This window comes from Ceratotherium simum, chromosome 33, assembly GCF_057802395.1.
Source record: "Ceratotherium simum simum isolate JZ-2026a chromosome 33, ASM5780239v1, whole genome shotgun sequence".
NCBI lineage: Eukaryota > Metazoa > Chordata > Mammalia > Perissodactyla > Rhinocerotidae > Ceratotherium > Ceratotherium simum.
Window position 1 is genome coordinate 27,329,097 of NC_141932.1, and position 17,281 is coordinate 27,346,377.

General features: G+C 39.1%; 1 protein-coding gene across 5 annotated transcripts in view; it reads left to right on the plus strand.

The window, feature by feature from the left end:
• LOC101394099 (uncharacterized) overlaps positions 1-10,497 on the plus strand; it is a 42,702-nt gene extending 32,205 nt beyond the window's left edge. For all 5 annotated transcript variants that reach the window (XM_087422212.1, XM_087422210.1, XM_087422209.1 and 2 more), the window contains one exon: positions 8,973-10,497. In XM_087422212.1, coding sequence (XP_087278338.1) covers positions 8,973-10,165 — 1,193 coding nt within the window. In that variant the 3' untranslated portion in view covers positions 10,166-10,497. The remainder of the gene's footprint in view (positions 1-8,972) is intronic.
• Positions 10,498-17,281: the final 6,784 nt, after the last annotated feature.

Below are 17,281 nucleotides of genomic sequence, written 5' to 3' on the forward strand. Positions count from 1 at the left end.
GTTTATATTGTTTTTGCCCTTAGGGATTTCCATTACTTTTTTGAAAGCTCAACACTAAGTTTAAAGATATGTTTGTTTTGATATATCCAGCTTTTAGGGGTTTTGCAACCCAGACTACTTTTCATAACAGATATAGTGTACCATATAGCTAGAAGCAGAGATTCTAATGGGAGAGATGAATAAGAATGTTAGTACCAGTGATGTTTGCAAAATACTAGAAACAATCGAAATGTCCATCAACAGCCAAATAGATCAATAAATCACCCAATTTCTATTGTATGCTGCATAAAACCAAACTGTTATGAAGTGAATGAACTATAGCTAATGCATCAGGTTGACCATAAAAAACAGTTACAGAAAACTGGTAGTACGATGCTATTTATATAATGTTCAAATTTTGTTAAACTGCACAGTATTTTAAATAAGGATTCACATATATATAGTAAAACAATAATAAAAAGAAGGGGAATGAGAAATACAAAGTTCAAAATACTGGTTACCTGTAGGGTACAGGAAAGTGAGAACGATTTGCTTTAGAAGGATATACAGGGAGCATCAATAATATTTGTAATGTTTTCTTTTTTAAGCTTAGTGCTAGATACATGGTGTTCATCATTCTTTATACCTTTTTAAAAAATATATATATACAAATGCACAAAAACACTCTTGTTTATATGTATTTCTTAACAAAAAATACTTTCTGACTATTAGTGAAGCTAAAAGTAGGAATAAGGTGACCAATTAGGATGCTGTAAAGTAATTCACACATGAGATAATGATAGATTAGACTACTGGGTCAGCAAACTATGTATGGCCTGTGAGCCAGCTGCCTGTTTTTGTAAATAAATTATGGGAACATAGCTACATCTATTCATTTATGTATTGTCTATGGCTGCTTTTGTGCTACAGTGGCCGAGTTGAGTAGTTGCAGTAGAGACTGTATGGCTTGCAAGCCTAAATTATTTACTACCTGGCTCTTTAAGAAAAAATTTGCTGCCACCTATTATGTTAACAGTAGAAATATTGAGAAAATTATTAGATTTAGGTTACTTTTTAAAGGTTGAGCCAACACGATCAATAGTAGTTGGATATGTGAGTCTCTGGCAGAGTAGAGAGGGTAGAGCTGGGAATCATCAGCATATGGATAGTTTATTAAGCCATAGGACTGAATGAGATCACTTGATAACTGAGTAAAATACTGAGAGGAGAAGAGGGTCAGGGGCTGTGCTCTGAGACGTTCTTCTACTTAGAAGTCAGGAAAGCAGGGTGGTAAAGTAGGTTGACCAACGTCCTGGTTTGCCCGAGACTGGAGTTTTCCAGGATGTAGGACTTTTCAGTGCTAAAACTAGGACAGTCCCAGGCAAACCAAGATAGTTGGTCACCCTCGATGGTATTGTAAAGAGGCTAAGAAAGACTGGTGAGTAGAATGGGAAAATGACCAAGGAAGGCATGGGTGTACCAGTAAATTAGCTGTCACATGCTGCTGGCAGAATGGTAACTGACCACTAGATTTAACAAAAGGGAGGGTTTTGGTGATCTTAGAAAGAGTGGTTTTTTCAGTAGAGTTAGGAAACAAAAATCATTCCTGATTGAAATGCCTTTGAAAAAAAGTGGAAGAGAATTCTGGAAAAATGGTGGGAGTGGATATGTAATGTTTTTGCTTTCCTTGAATCTTCCCCATCTCCCACCAAACAAAACAAACAAACCAAATAGTAAAGCAACTAAGAGAGCAAAATACAAGTCCACAGGTAACATCTACATCAAAGCTAAGTGACAAGTCATCCCCTTGAACCCTAAAAGAGGCTTAATTGGGAATAAACTGACAGCCCCCAGATCCTTTTGGTGTCTGCAGCTTTTGTGGGATGAAGTAGAAGCAAAGTCTGGAGTGTCTGACAGCTCTAAGAAGAAGAGAACCCTCAAATCACAAATTTACTCACTGGAAAGTGTAGCAGGCCAGCCTGAGAGCAGCAGCTGAAACTGGAAGGCAGGTGAATGCAAGGTAAGTCCAGCACAGCTGAAGGTCTCAGAGCAGGCTGGGCCCCATCAGCTCTTGAAACCAAACCACAGATGCCTGTAGTAGGACAATATGTACTACAGAGGAGACATTTCTGGGAGTAGAATCCAAATTTAACAACAGGACAGGGACAATAGGGGCAAAGGGAGAAGGTGGTCTAGATAATGTAGAGGAGGGAGCAGAGGATGCAGATTTCAAGAAGTATTTAAGACCACAGTTTTTATCACTTCATAGAAAACCATAGCAAAGGAGCTTTAATGCTGAGAAGCTATAAAAGCTACCCTGGCCCAACCCTTCCTCCTAAATGCAGAATAACCTTCATCTCAGTTACAAATGAGTAAGAGAATTAAAATGGAATACTGAGAAGTGTTCAGTTACCATATGATCTAGCAATACCATTTCTGGGGGTATACCCAAAAGAGTTGAAAGCAGGGACCTGAACAGAAATTTGTACACACTTGTTCATAGGAGCATTATTCACAGTAGCTAAAACATGGGAGTAACCTGGTTAGATGTCTATCAACAGATGAACAGATAAACAAAATGTGGTATAAACATAAAATGAAATATTATTCAGCCTTAAAAAAGAAGGAAATTTTGACACATACTACATGGATGAACCTTGAGGACATTATGCTAAGTGAAATAAGCCAGTCACAAAAAGACAGACTGTATGATTTCGTTTTCTAAGGTATCTGGAGTAGTCAAACTCAGAGAGACAGAAAGTAGAATGGTGGTTGCCAGGGGATGGGAGTAGGGAGAAATGGGAAGTTGTGTGTTTAATGGGTATAGAGTTTCAGTTTTGCAAGATGAAAAAGTTCTGGAGATTGTTTACACAACAATGTGTTAATATACTTAACACTACTGAGCTATACACTTAAAAATGGTTAAGATGGTAAATTTTGTTATGTATATTTTATCACAACTTTAAAAAAAAGGTTGATGGGCAAAAAAAAGTGTCAGTTAACACAAATGGAGGCAGGAAGGTGGAAACAGAGAAATGAAAAACACAGGACACACATAGAAAAGAAATAATAAAATAGTTGACCTGAATCCAAACATTAGTAATTACATTAAATGCAGATGGCTAAATACACCAATTAAAAAACTGGGATTGTCCAAATGGATAAAAATACGTGATTGAACTATATACTGTCTATAAGAAACTCACTTCAAATATAGGTAGATTAAAAGTAAAAGGATAGAAAAAGATATACCACGCAAACACTAATAAAAAGAAAACTGAAGTGGTTATACTAATAGCAAACAGACTTAAGAGCAAAGAAAATTACCAGGGATAAAGAGGAACATTACATAATGATGAAAGGGTCAGTTCACTGAGAAGACATAATAATCCTTAATATGTATGTACCTAACAACATAGCTTCAAAATACATGCAACAAAAACTTACAGAACTGAAAGGAGAATAGGTATATCCACAATTTTAAATAGAGACTTCAACATGCCTCTCTCAGTAATTGATAGAACTAATAGACAGAAAATCAGCAAGTATATGGAAGAACTAAACAATACAGTCATGCAAATGGATATACTCAATATTTATAGTATACTTTACCCAACAATCTTAGAATACACACTCTTCTCAAGTGTGCATGAAACATTCACCAAAATAGACTATCTTGGATCATAAAGCAAACTTTAAACTGAAAAGAATTTAAATCATACATCTTATGTTCCTTGACCATAATGGGATTAAATGAGAAATCAATAACAGAAAGATAAGGGGAACACCTCCAAACACATGGAAATGAAACAACACACTTCTAAATAACCTATGAGTCAAACTATGAGTCAGAGAGGAAGACTTGAACAGACACTTCATCAAAGAGGATATATGGATGGCAAATAAACAATGAAAAGATGTTCAACATTGTTAGCCATTGAGAAAATGCACGTTAAAACCATGATGAGATACTCCTACACACCTATTAGAATTGCTAAAATAAAATATACTGCCAATACCGAGTGTTGACAAGGATATTGAGCAACTGGAACTCTCATACATTGCTAGAGGGAATGCAAAATGGCCTAGTCACTTTGGAAAAGAGTTTGGCAATTTCTTATGAAGTTAAACATACATGACCCAGCAATCCTACTGAGTACCCTAGAGAAATGGAAACTTATGTTCACACAAAAAGTTATACATGGATGTTTGTAGTAGCTCTGTTCATGATTGCCCAAAACTGAAAACAGCACAAATATCCTTCAAGTGAATGGCATATCCACACAATGGAATACTATTTAGCAATAAAAAGGAATGAATTATAAGTATATGAAGCAACTTGCATGGATCTCAAGTGTATAATGCTGAATGGAAAAAAATGTCTAAAGGTTACTATATAATTCCATTTATATAACAATGTGGAAATGAGAAAAATATATAGAGATAGAGAACAGATCAGTGTTTGCCAAGGATTAGGGACATGGGGAGGGGGTGAGTATAAAGGGATAGCCTGAGGGAGTTTTGGGAGGGGTGATGGAACTATTCTGTATCATTACTGTGGTTACATGAATCTCTACGTGTATTAAAATCTTAGAACTGTACCCAAGAAAGCTTTACTGTATGTTAATTTAAAATTTTTTTGTGTGTGTGAGGAAGATCAGCCCTGAGCTAACATCCACCAATCCTCCTCTTTTTTTTTTTGCTGAGGAAGGCTGGCCCTGGGCTAACATCCGAGCCCATCTTCCTCCACTTTATATGGGACGCTGCCACAGCATGGCCTGACGAGTGGTGCATCGGTGTGCGCCTGGGATCCGAACCCAGGCCACCAGCAGCAGAGCGTGTGCACTTAACTGCTACGCCGTGGGGCCAGCCCCTAAAATTTTTAAAAAGTTAAATAAGAGCAATAGGAAAAGATTGTAGTTTAACCTTGTACAAAATTGCTTTAAGATAAAAGAGAATAAGGAATAAAACAACATTCCTGTAAACAATGGAAGGCACACCAGCAAGTCATATCTACATACTGTGTCATAATGTTTCAAAACTAGCTAAAAAATTTCAGAAAATGGCAGACATTCTGAAAGAACAATACAACAGTATTACAAGAACTCAGAGAGAAAATTTGAAAAGAACTCAGGAAAGAATTAGAAATAAAATAAAAAACCATTTCAGAAGAGAAGACCAAACTAGAAGGAAAACAAAAATGAAAACATGCAAGAAATGATGCCTTAGGAGTAATAGGAGATGGAAAGGAGAAAAAAATTTCAAAATCAAGGATAAATGAACGAGAGAAAAAGGATTAGAGAGAAAATGATAGATATACAAGATAGGCAATGAAGATCTTCATTAAGACTTGCAATAATTGTGCAGTCAACAGAACAATTGCCAAGAATGATTCAAGATAACTAAAATTAAGAAAAAGATTTAAAGTATGTTTTGAGAGAGTATACCATGTGCCCAGGAAAATCATACCTTTGGCATCTAAGCATAAAGACCAGTCACTTGAAAGGAAAATCAGATTGTCATCTGACCTTTCTACAGCAAAGCTTTATTCCAGAAGACAATGTATATTTTTCTATTTAAGTTATACAAAGACATAAATTTTGGGCTAAGAATTTTACATCTAGCCAAATTGTTATATACATGGAGAAGCTTAGGGAATATTATTTCCCTAACCCCTTCCTGAGGGATCAACCAGAAAATGAGCTTCAGAAAACTAAAATAGAGAGACATCAACCTAAGGACTGGGTGAGCATTAAATATATAATAACCTGTATATCTAATACCAAGTGGTGGTATTAAGGAGGAGAGTATAGTATTATTACTTAGATATGGTAAATATGTGGATATAATTCTCCAAGAAGTAGGGTGAGAATGTGGGGAGTATATGAAAAATACAATAAGCTTGAAAATTACCTTATAGATATTAACAGGGAGTAATTCTTTTAAATCAGAGGCTAGGTGGGGGAGAAGAGGTTAGTAGTTATTTTCAGTATTTCTCATGTTAGGAAACCAGTAGATAATAGCAAAATAAAAAGAGGACAACAGTTATTATGTAAATTTATTAGGATAAATACCATTGGATCAAAAATGTAAACTTGACCAAATATGGAAAGATAAAGAATAAGTAAAAATGGTATATGTAGTGAAAGACTGTAAATAAAAGATATGGATGTGTGCATGTTCAAGTGTTTATGTATCATAAATCAAAATGAGAGAACTAAGGCCAAGCTCTGATTATATAAAATATGCTGCTATTTATCGAAAACAGGAAGGATACTGTAGTTTTTTTAAAAGTCTTTTTAGTTGTTACCTACAAGAGAGGGGAAAGGAGTAGGATGAAGAGGACTTCTTTCACTATACTTTGTTTTGTAGGTTTGAGTTGGGAACTATATAAATGTTACACAATTGTAAAACAAAATTAACTTTCAAAAAATTCCTGAAACCAAAGGAGAAATGAAACAACTTAATCTAAATGTGTATCCGGTGGTTACATATCCTAAGAACAAAAGAAACTACAAAAAAAACCCACCATACATTGTTTTTAGTAACCATATTAGTGGTAGCAGTGTTGATATTGTTATTCTGAGAATGTTGTGTGCGTAGTGTGGAATAAAATAAATGAGCAATTTGGTGGAAGTCTTTTAAAATCAAGATTTTCAGTATGGAAGAAAGGAAAGGTAAGATTGATAACATTAAGCAAAAAACCTGTAGTCCTGAATATGTATTGGGAGGATTATTTTGAACTCAGGCTGTATTTTGTCTTTAACTATATGTCTTATAGCTTAACGATAATCATCAACAGAGCAGGAGTCTGAAATGCTGGTCTGTCTGAATCCTGTGTTCTCACTAAATCTCATTACTACTCTTTCTTTTACTTTGAACCATTTCTCAGCTTTTACTGTCAAATCATTTATTGCTAGAGACTTTGTCTGAGTTCCCTTCTGTATTGTTTCAAGGACAACCTTTATAGCATCTACACCAAATGATAGTTTCATCAGATCCACAAAACGTACCATACTGTAGTCACAGCAGTATTTGTGTTGTAATCATTCTATACTCAACTCAGCATCTTAGAATATTCTGTCTGTTCCATTACCTAGATTGCCATTCTCCATTATTTCCTTCAGCTTACACCCAGTATACCCTTTGTTATAGAGTTCCCAGTGCTCCAGGCTACCAAGACTCATTCTACCAAATCATTGGTGATCCTAGTCTCCCAACATTCTCAAGTCCCTTTGCTTAACATTACATAGGCCTTTTATTATGCTTCAAACCTATTGTAATGCCTGGAAAAAATAATACTTAATATAAAAATATAGTGGTTTTGGTGAGAAAGGAGTGGAAGGGAGGTCCTGAGAAAGGCCTTGGAGGAACAAAATAGATTGTGTATTGGAAGGAAGGCTGGGTAATACTGCAAATTCAAGGGAAGATTAAAAGAAAAGGTACCTCACTATAGTGGTTGAAATAGGGAAACAAAAAAAAAAGTTGTGACTATACGTAAATGATTGCCGTGATCATTGGTACAGGTATATGTTAAAGGGCGAAACAATTGGATGGATGGGTATTTAGGTAGATATAATAACATTTTTCCATTTGCATCATTTAATAATCTAGCTTTGGTTGTGATTTTGTTTTAGTCTCTGAGGGAATTGATGAAGTAAAGAGCATGTATTATCTTTTCGGTGATGTGAGAGAGATTAAAATCAGGGACAGAGGTTTCTATTCTAACTATTCTATAATTATAAGCACAAATGATTGTTATAGTTTTAAATACCTTTCCTAGTTCTATATCTGTATAATATTTCCCTTTATCCCTATAATAATTCTCTTTCATTAATGCAGTGATTCATTCATTAAACAACTATCTATGGAATACCTTTTATGCGTAAGATTTGGTTATTCTTTGTTGAGTGAAACAGGCATTGTTCCTGCCCCTTAAGAGCTTTAACAGTAAGAAAATAAAAGATTACATAGGAATAAATCATTGTATACTTCTAAAATACAGAAAATTGCAATGATAGAGAAAATACTATGAGATAGAGAATGAAGAAGTGAATTTAGATAGGGTTGGCTAGCTCAACCTTTCTAAGGAAGTGTCTTATAGTATGATATGAAGCCAGCCATGCAAAGAGCCAAGTTTAGAGAATTTCTAACAAATTAAACAGTCGGTGGAACATTTTGAAAAGGTAAAGGACTTGGCTTATTTCAGATGCTCAGAGATGATGAATATTTGGTACATAATGAACAGTGGGGAGAAGTGGGTCAAGAAGATGTTGGATAGGATTTTGATTGAGATATGTCAAAGAAAAGATAAGATTATGGAGGATCTTATAAACTGGTAAGGAGTTTGGATTTTATCCTAAGTGCAGTTGGAAACCATTGAAAAATTCTAGGTGGGATTCTTAAATTTTGTGCAATATCAGAATTGGCTGGTTGAACGTATTCAAAATAGGAAACCCAAGACCTATTGGTGTAAATTCTTTTTTTTTTTTTTTTGAAGTTTAAAATTTTTTTTTAATTTAATTTATTTATTTATTTTTCCCCCAAAGCCCCAGTAGATAGTTGTATGTCATAGCTGCACATCCTTCTAGTTGCTGTATGTGGGACACGGCCTCAGCACGGCCGGAGAAGTGGTGCGTCGGTGCATGCCCGGGATCCGAACCCGGGCTGCCAGCAGCGGGGCACGGGCACTTAACCGCTAAGCCACGGGGCCGGCCCTGTAAATTCTTATTTACTTAATTGACATCCAAGTTTTTAATAGACTATGTGATTCTAGTCTACATCTGAATTTAGGAGCTACTGACTTAACCTGTTTTCCTAACAGCCTCCTTCATCTTTCTTAAGTGTTTATGCTCTTGACCTCTTTTTCAAATTGAAGGCCATGTTTACTTCTTATGGACGTTATTTTCAGTTTTTCCCCAATTTCTACCACAGAACTTTTATTTCACCCCAAAGAGGAAACACCATGTGTTTACTTTCTGGTTATCTTTCAGACTTGGAGTTCAGATGTAAGACCAATGAATTGTGTCTGCAAAAAGAAATCAATGAAGTAACATCATCCCAATGGATGATAATGGAAAAAAGTCAGAGCCTTGTGGGCTCCAGTATCAGAGAGGACTGGGAATGCAAAGGCCAGTTTGAGAGGCAAGAGATAAATCAAGAGGGATATTTGGGGCAAGCATTAATGACTTATGAAAAAATGCCAACTTTGAGCCTGCAGACATCTCTTACTCTACATCAGCGAATTTATTCTGGAGAGAAACTCCATGAATTCAAAGAATGTGGGAAGGCCTTTATTTATGGCTCAAGACTTATGCAACAGCGAGGAATTTATATTGGTGAGAAACCATATAAATGTAAGGAATGTGGGAAGGTCTTTAGTCATTTTTCCTATCTTACTGAACATCAGAGAATTCATACTGGTGAGAAGCACTATGAATGCAAGGAATGTGGAAAAGCTTTTATTCGTGGCTCACATCTTATTCAACATCAGAGAATTCATACAGATGAGAAACCCTATGAATGTCAGGAATGTGGGAAGGCCTTTAGACAATCTGCACACCTTACTCGACATCAGAGGATTCATACTGGTGACAAGCCTTATAACTGTAAGGAATGTGGGAAATCTTTTATTTGTGGCTCAGAACTCACTCGACATCAGAGAATCCATACTGGTGAGAAGCCCTATGGTTGTAAGGAATGTGGGAAGGCCTTTAGACTGCGTTCACAACTTGGTCAACATCAGCGACTTCATACTGGTGAGAAACCTTATCAGTGTAGGGAATGTGGGAAGGCCTTTCTTCGTGGCTCACAGCTTACTGAACACCAGAGAACTCATCCTGGTATGAAACACTATGAATGTAAAGAATGTGGGAAGGCCTTTATTTGTGGTTCCCAACTTTTTCAACATCACCAAATTCATACTGGTGAGAAATCCTATGAATGTGCACAATGTGGGAAGGCCTTTGTTTGTGCCTCACAACTTACTCAACATCAGCGAATTCATACTGCCAAGAAACCCTATAAATGTAAGGAATGTGGGAAAGCCTTTATCCGTGGCTCAGAACTGACCCGACATCATAGCATCCATACTGGTGAGAAACCCTATGAATGTAAGGAATGTGGGAAGGCCTTTAGACAGTTGGCACACCTTACTCAACATCAGAGAGTTCATAATCTGACATAATTACTGTAGGAAACCCTTTGTTTGCTGTTCCTTTGTCACAGATCATCAGGTTTCATGGTAGAGTAAAATACAGTGGATGTGGCATTTCCTTTTACCTGACATTCAGAATCAGAAAATTTAATACTGAAAAAAATTGACAGTGAATGTAGAAAAGTTTTCTATCATGATTCAAACCTTGAAATTCTACAGATTCACACTAGAGAATGTAGTGAATGAGGAAAGGCTACCATTTGCTATTTATGTGACATTAGGCATTTTAACTTCTCTATGCTTAAATTTACTAATTGGTAAACTGTTGATAGTATCTATTTGTAATAAAGAGTCTGACTCCAGTTGTGATGTCTGACTTCTTTTTAAGCCTCACTTCTCTGTCCACTTTGGCCCCACGTCTGGAAAGGCTGATGAGAGGGCCTCATGTACACCTTTGGAGCCAGTGGGAAATTTAAACTTTGCAAATTCCAGCCCACATCCAGTCCCGCCCTGTATAAAAGCCAGCCTGTTCTCACTGCCTTGCTCAGGCCACTCCACACCTGCTTGTGCAGGCCCTGCTCTGCCCAGGAGTCCCTTTTGTGAGTAATAACCTTCAAAATCTCTTGGTGTGTAGAGTGTCATCAGCCTCAACATTCGATGTAAAATTGAGAGGGACGTCAATCCCAACTCCGTGCAGTGACTGCAGATTAATTTGTGTAGCTGGCAGGACAGTCTCTAGGCTGTGACCACCACTACTCGCAGATCTTTCTCCTCTTGCTCTTAGCTTACTCACTGGGTACACCCCACTCTAAATGGTGTGCGAGATGGCTCTGCTGCCTGCTGGCAAGGTTGTGCTTTGAGTTGTGCTGCTCTGTGCTGCATTTGCTGAGTGCTGCAGAGCCTCCATTATAGATTTAATCAACCTAAGTCAGAAGTTCTTATAATTGGTGTTTAGGGATGGGCTTACGAGATTGCAGCCCTCCTTAAAGTGGCCCTGGGTTGTATGTCTTAGCCTGGATACATCTGTGTGTGTCTTGGTTCCACCGTACGCTGTGACTGATGCTAGGCTCAGGGGAATGACTCTTAGCTTGTGACTGCTGGTTGTATGTCTCAATCAGGCATTGGCTCCTTTTCTATACAAATGGTCAGGGAAAGACTGATACCCTGTACAATATACACACCCATCAGCTGGTTGCTTGCGAAAGAACAGTCATTAGTGAGTGAAAAAGCAGTCATGTGGTTTGCTGAGGTCTCTACTCTTAAGAGCAGATGGCTGACTAAGACCTTTGAATATTTCTGCTGCTGCTGCCCATGACTCAGTCACAGCAAAGATCTTGATCCTCAGGGTTATTTGAAAAAACACCTATGGTGTCTTGTGGCACAGACACTTTTTATAGATCCTACTACTGAAGTCAGTCCCTGTTTCAGAGTTTCCAGGGCTGTCTTCTACCACTGCAGAACCCTCACCAGAAGACCTGGTAAGGTAACACTGTCATCTGGGCTTCTCGTCCCAATAAGACCCCCAAGGAGCTCCAGGTTCTTCTATGACAAACTTGACAGAGCATCCAATCTCCTCCTTGCCCAAACCTAGGTCTCTAAGATGTAGGACCTACTGCCCCATTCCCTAACCTGAGTCAATGGCAACCTCTCTAGCTTGACAGGGACAGAGCATGCCCGGGGACCCCAGCTACCACCTGCAGACAAGCGACCCTGTGCAACTATGGTGGCCCACTGGTCACCACACAATGTCTAACCTTTTATAACCTTTATTGATACCAGTTTCGAAATCATGGTGATCTCCAGAAACCTCACTAAATTTAAAGGAGGAACTCACTGTATTCTTTGGGACATTATTGGACATAAAATTAAAGGCAAACAAGTCCATGTTACCTTGACCATTGGCACAATAACTGCCTAATTTTCTGGTGGTCATATCTTACACCCCCTTTGGATTTTCCATTATGGGGATAGATGCTCTAACCAGTTGTGTGGTCCATTAGAATAAAATTAAAACTCTGGCCCTTAGTGTTGGCCTTACCAAATGGAACTTTGTGGATCTCCCCCAACCCATTAAAATTGTTAATATGGCCCAATATAAATTGAAACAGGGCCTTAGAAGGAGTAATTATCCTCACTAGTTCTCCATTTTATGGCCCAATTTGGCCTATCTTAAACCTGGAAAGAATGAATGGTGCCTTACAGAGGATTACCACACTGTTAATGCCATGGTCCCACCCATTAAAATAGGATTTAACACAATTGAAATGACCGAAAGGGTACAAGCTTTCAGTTGTAAGTTCTGGGGATCTAATGTACAGCACGGTGACTAATAGTTAATAATACTGTGTTGTATACTTGAAATTTGCTGAGAAAGTAAATCTTAAGCATTCTCACCACACACATGCAAACACACACACACAGAGAAGGGTAACTGTGAGGTGATGGATGTGTTAATTAACCTGGTTGTGGGAATCATTTCACAATGTGTATAGTCATGCACTGCATAATGACGATTTGGTCAACGACAGACCGCATATACGACAGTGGTTCCGTAATATTAGTACCATATAGCCTAAGTGTATAACAGGCTATAACAGCTAGGTTTGTGTAAGTACACTCTGTGATGTTTGCACAACAACAAAATCGCCTAACAATGCATTTCTCAGAACATATCCCTGTTGTTAAGCTACGCATGACTGTATATCAAATCATCACGTTGTACATTTTAAATATATACAACTTTTTCTGTCAATTATACCTTAATAAAGCTGGGGTAGGGGGAAGAAATGACCAACACCATTCAATCTTTCACTACCAAATACTTTGGTATTATAGATTTAGTTAATATGTTCTATTTAGTAGCTATTTCAACAAGCTCTCAGTTCTCATTCAGCTTTCAAGGGACACAATACATTTTTACTCAGTTGCCCATGGGGTACCTAAGTAGCCTGGCTGTTGCACGTAACTTCTGCTGAGAAGACCTCAATTGGATCCAGGTGTCCCTGTGTTCCCAGGTATGGCACTACACTGATGACATTATCAGGTTAAGATATTCACTAGACACTGACACAGGACATACAAACATTTGTCACTGCACTTACTGAGAGGGGATGGCTGTTGCTCCACATGAGGTTCAGGGACATGACACCTCAGTTAAATTCTTAGGCTTCATCTGGTCTGCTGAGGGCAGCTCCATTCCTGATGTAGTTAAAAGGCAACTTCTAACTTTATCAGCCCCAACCACTCAAGCAAGCCCAACACCTCTTAAGTCTCTGGGTTCTGGAGGCAACATATTCCTGTTTACAGGTATTACTAAAGCTTATTGATGCCTTCACCTGCAATCCACTGTGAATGGGAGCCCTTTACAAGAGAAGGCCCTAGAGTCGGTCCAGATGACCATATAACATTGCTGCTTTTCCTGCCTCCTGGAGATTCCTTCATGGTGGAAGCTCTGGCAACCACTTGTTATGCTTTTTGGAGTCTGTGGACCACCCACAATGGCTATAAGTTGTCCATGGGCTTCTGGTGCAAAAAGCTGCCCACTTTAGCCCCATGTTACATGCCATTAGAGCTATAACTGCTGGCTGCATTCTGGGCCCTCCTAGAAATGGAGGCTCTCACAGGACCTGACCCTGTGACTCTCCCCCGCTGCTGCCCATTATGCTCTGGGTCGTAGAAACATTACCCTGCAAACTTCACATGGCCACTGAGATCTCCGTGCTGAAATGGAAGTGGTACCTACATGATAGTGCCAAACCTGGGCTCTCTGGCATATCCCACCTGCAGGAGGAAGTGACCTTCTCTGTCCTCAGTCCTTTGCTAGATGCCACCATGCTGGAGGAGGTCATCCCTCTCCCAGTCTCCTTGGTTACCTGGGAAGCCCCTTGGGACCAACTGAGTGAACAGCCAGTGGAGTTCGTATATTTTATGGATGGTAGCACCACCATCTCACATGATGGAGCTTGTTGAGGGCTGTTGTTTTTTATCCCTTAATCAAGACATCCCTGATAAAAGATGGGACCTAAGGGTCAGCACAATTGGCTGTACTCCAGGCAGTTGTCTTGGCATTGGAGTATGTCCTGGCCAACGGTCCGAGCCCATTGCAAATAGTCTAGCCATTTAATCCAGCCAGTGGCAACAACAATTTCTCATTCAAGGCCTCCCCCTTTGGCATAATAAAGAACTTTGGGTGATTCCTTGCCTCTTAGACATCAAGTATACAAATTAAGGTCACGTGCGTCTGCCTACATCAAGACTGAGATTGCTTAGGCCCAAATAATGCCCAAGCTGATAAATAAGCACAAATTGTAGAGACTCAGGCCAAGACTTCCTCAGATGACACTCCAGATCCCATTTTCCTATTATTTCTGGTCCAGCGGGCCCATGAAATACCAGAGCATCGAGGAGCTTCTGCCCTTAGTACTTGGGATGAATGCACAAGTTCTGTTCTGTCACAGCCAATGTGACAAGCCAGTGCAGTCTGTGGGAAGACCTGTCATTGGCAATGTAATTGTTGAGGTGCCATCCCACAGGCGTCCTGCTCCTACAGTTGCTGGCAAATTGATTTTATCAGGCCACTGCCCTCCTCTGCTGGTGCCACTCATTATGCCTTGTCCATGGTGCACACCTCCACTGGCATCTTACATTCCCACCCCACCAGACATATGACTGCAGAAGCTCCCATACATGGCCTCACTAAGACACTTCATTCCCTTGGGAGTTCCAGACATTTTTGACCAAGGCATTCACTTGACTTCTCAAAATACATAACCTTGGCCTCTTGAACAAGGCATTCAATGTAACTTGCACCTTCCCTCAGCCCAAGGCACCACACTAGCCTGCTTTAACAAACCTTACTGAAATTTCAAAATCAGTGTGGCCTTCTAAATGAGTCTCCGTCCTGCCACTGGCCCTCATTAAGTTCTTGGCCCCTGAGGCCCTCTACTCTGTACCAAAATGTACTGATAACATCTCAATTGCCTCTCCTTGCCCTCTGTGGTGACACTTCACAAATCAGGGTTTTTGAAGATCACACTGAACTAGAAATTTCTCACTTTCCTCTTCTATCCCTTTTGAGTCCTGTCCCCATCCCAATCTCAATGAAAGTCAGACCAAGGACAGATTGTTAATTATAATCCATTCACTATTGAAAGCCCGTCTGGCTATCTGCTAGAGCATTCGGGCACCCTGCTGATGATGATTTGCTTAAGCCACAAGCTTTGCCAAAATTTTAAAGCTATAAAGGATATTTAATTGATAATATGAAGATGATCTCACTCAGGAGAGATCATGGCCCCAGGACCCATACCCACAATAGTGTGGAGAGCAGAGAGAGGCCAACGAAAACTAATACTGGTCAATTACCTGGCCATATTGCTGCCTCTCCAGCTGATCTTAAAGAAACCTTCATGATAGCACATCCCATCCTCTGTCAATCTATATTGCTGGCCACATGTCTAGACCTAAACCTCAAATACTTTCCTGGTTCTCCCTTTAAAATACTAACTTCAGCTATTCAGGATGGCTTCTTCTGATCAAAATGCTTACTAGAAATATATTAATCTTGGTTGTCATGTAAAATTCTGTCTAATATTTTAGCCCCCAAGGGTTATTAGTATTATTGCCCTGAAAACCCCCTCACTTCTTTTTTTTTTAATTTTTTGTTTATTGCAGTAACATTGGTTTATAACATTGTATAAATTTCAGGTGTACATCATTATACTTCTATTTCTGCATAGATTAAATCATGTTCACCACCCAAATACTAATTACAACCCATCACCACACACTTGTGCCGAATTATCCCTTTCGCCCTCCTCCCTTCCCCCTACCCCTCTGGTAACCACCAATCCAATCTCTGTCTCTATGTAAAAACCCCCTCACTTCTGTTCTCATCTATTCTTCTGCCTCAGGCTTCTCTTAATTTGACTTGCACTGTCTCCATTTGGGGGCAAAATATAACCTGTCTCTAAACAAACCACAGTGCCAATCTTATTCCCACACAAGAGTGCTGTATTCTTGCCAATCACCCTTATTCAACTGACTACATTGGGAGTCACTGGTGCTGCCTTAGGAGCCCACAACATTATACCAGAAAATAAAATAACTGATGCCAATCAGGAAATGCCCAAGATAATAACCAAATATATCATTAAAACTTAACAGCCCTCAAAGCCCTAAATGAAGGGCAACGCTCTCTGGCAGCCATGGTTGCAGATAATCATCTTGTGTTAGGCTATCTACTGGCCAGCCAAATAGACATTTGTTCACTTAAACGTACTTTTTGCTGTATAGGGATAAACAAACAGGCCTCCCCATCCAGGAAGTAGTCACACAGACTATTCTAGGTGAGAAAGAGAAGAGATGTTAGATCCCCACTCTCATCCTCCCCTGTATCTGGACTCATGAGTCCAAAGGTGCTCACATCCTACCAGGGGAACTTTTCGCCATTGACTGGGATGTGGGCAGTCTCTCCTTTACCAGGAGCAAGCATAGCATGTTTCATCCATCATCCAGCATAATGAATGCAAATCTTTTGGCTTGGATCCTCTTGTGGCTCAAGAAAATTTTCTATTCTATATGTTGATATCCATCCCATGAGGCTGAGACAAAACAGCAGGGTCACCTTAAGGAAAATATTGACCTAGAAACCTCGAATTGATGGTCATTATCTTCAAAGTCCTTGTAAGCAAAAATCCATGCCCTGTACCTGGGGGGTAAATGAAGGAGTAGGTTACTGTCTTCCACCCCTCCTGTTTAATACTGATAGACCTTTCTTCTGGAAGGCTTGCATGCAAGAGAGACAAAAGCACTTTTATAGACAAACTTTTTTTATATAATTTAACCAGAGAGACACATTATGTTTAAAAATTGGTTATCACAAAATTCTGAATTATTAAAATATCTTAAAATGGGTTTATATAATCTCCCATCCCTTATTGTTTAATAGCCATCTTAATTTTCCATCTATTTGAGTTTTCAGAAATTGGTCAAAGGAGATGGAAGGCCCTTGCAGGGTTCCCTACAGAGACTGAAGTGTTAATAACTGTAAAAAAAGGGTATACAATTGAAGGAAGGAAGCAGACAGTCTGATGAAACATACAGCACAAATGAGAAGTGCCCTTAATGGGAATCTGCATTGAGACC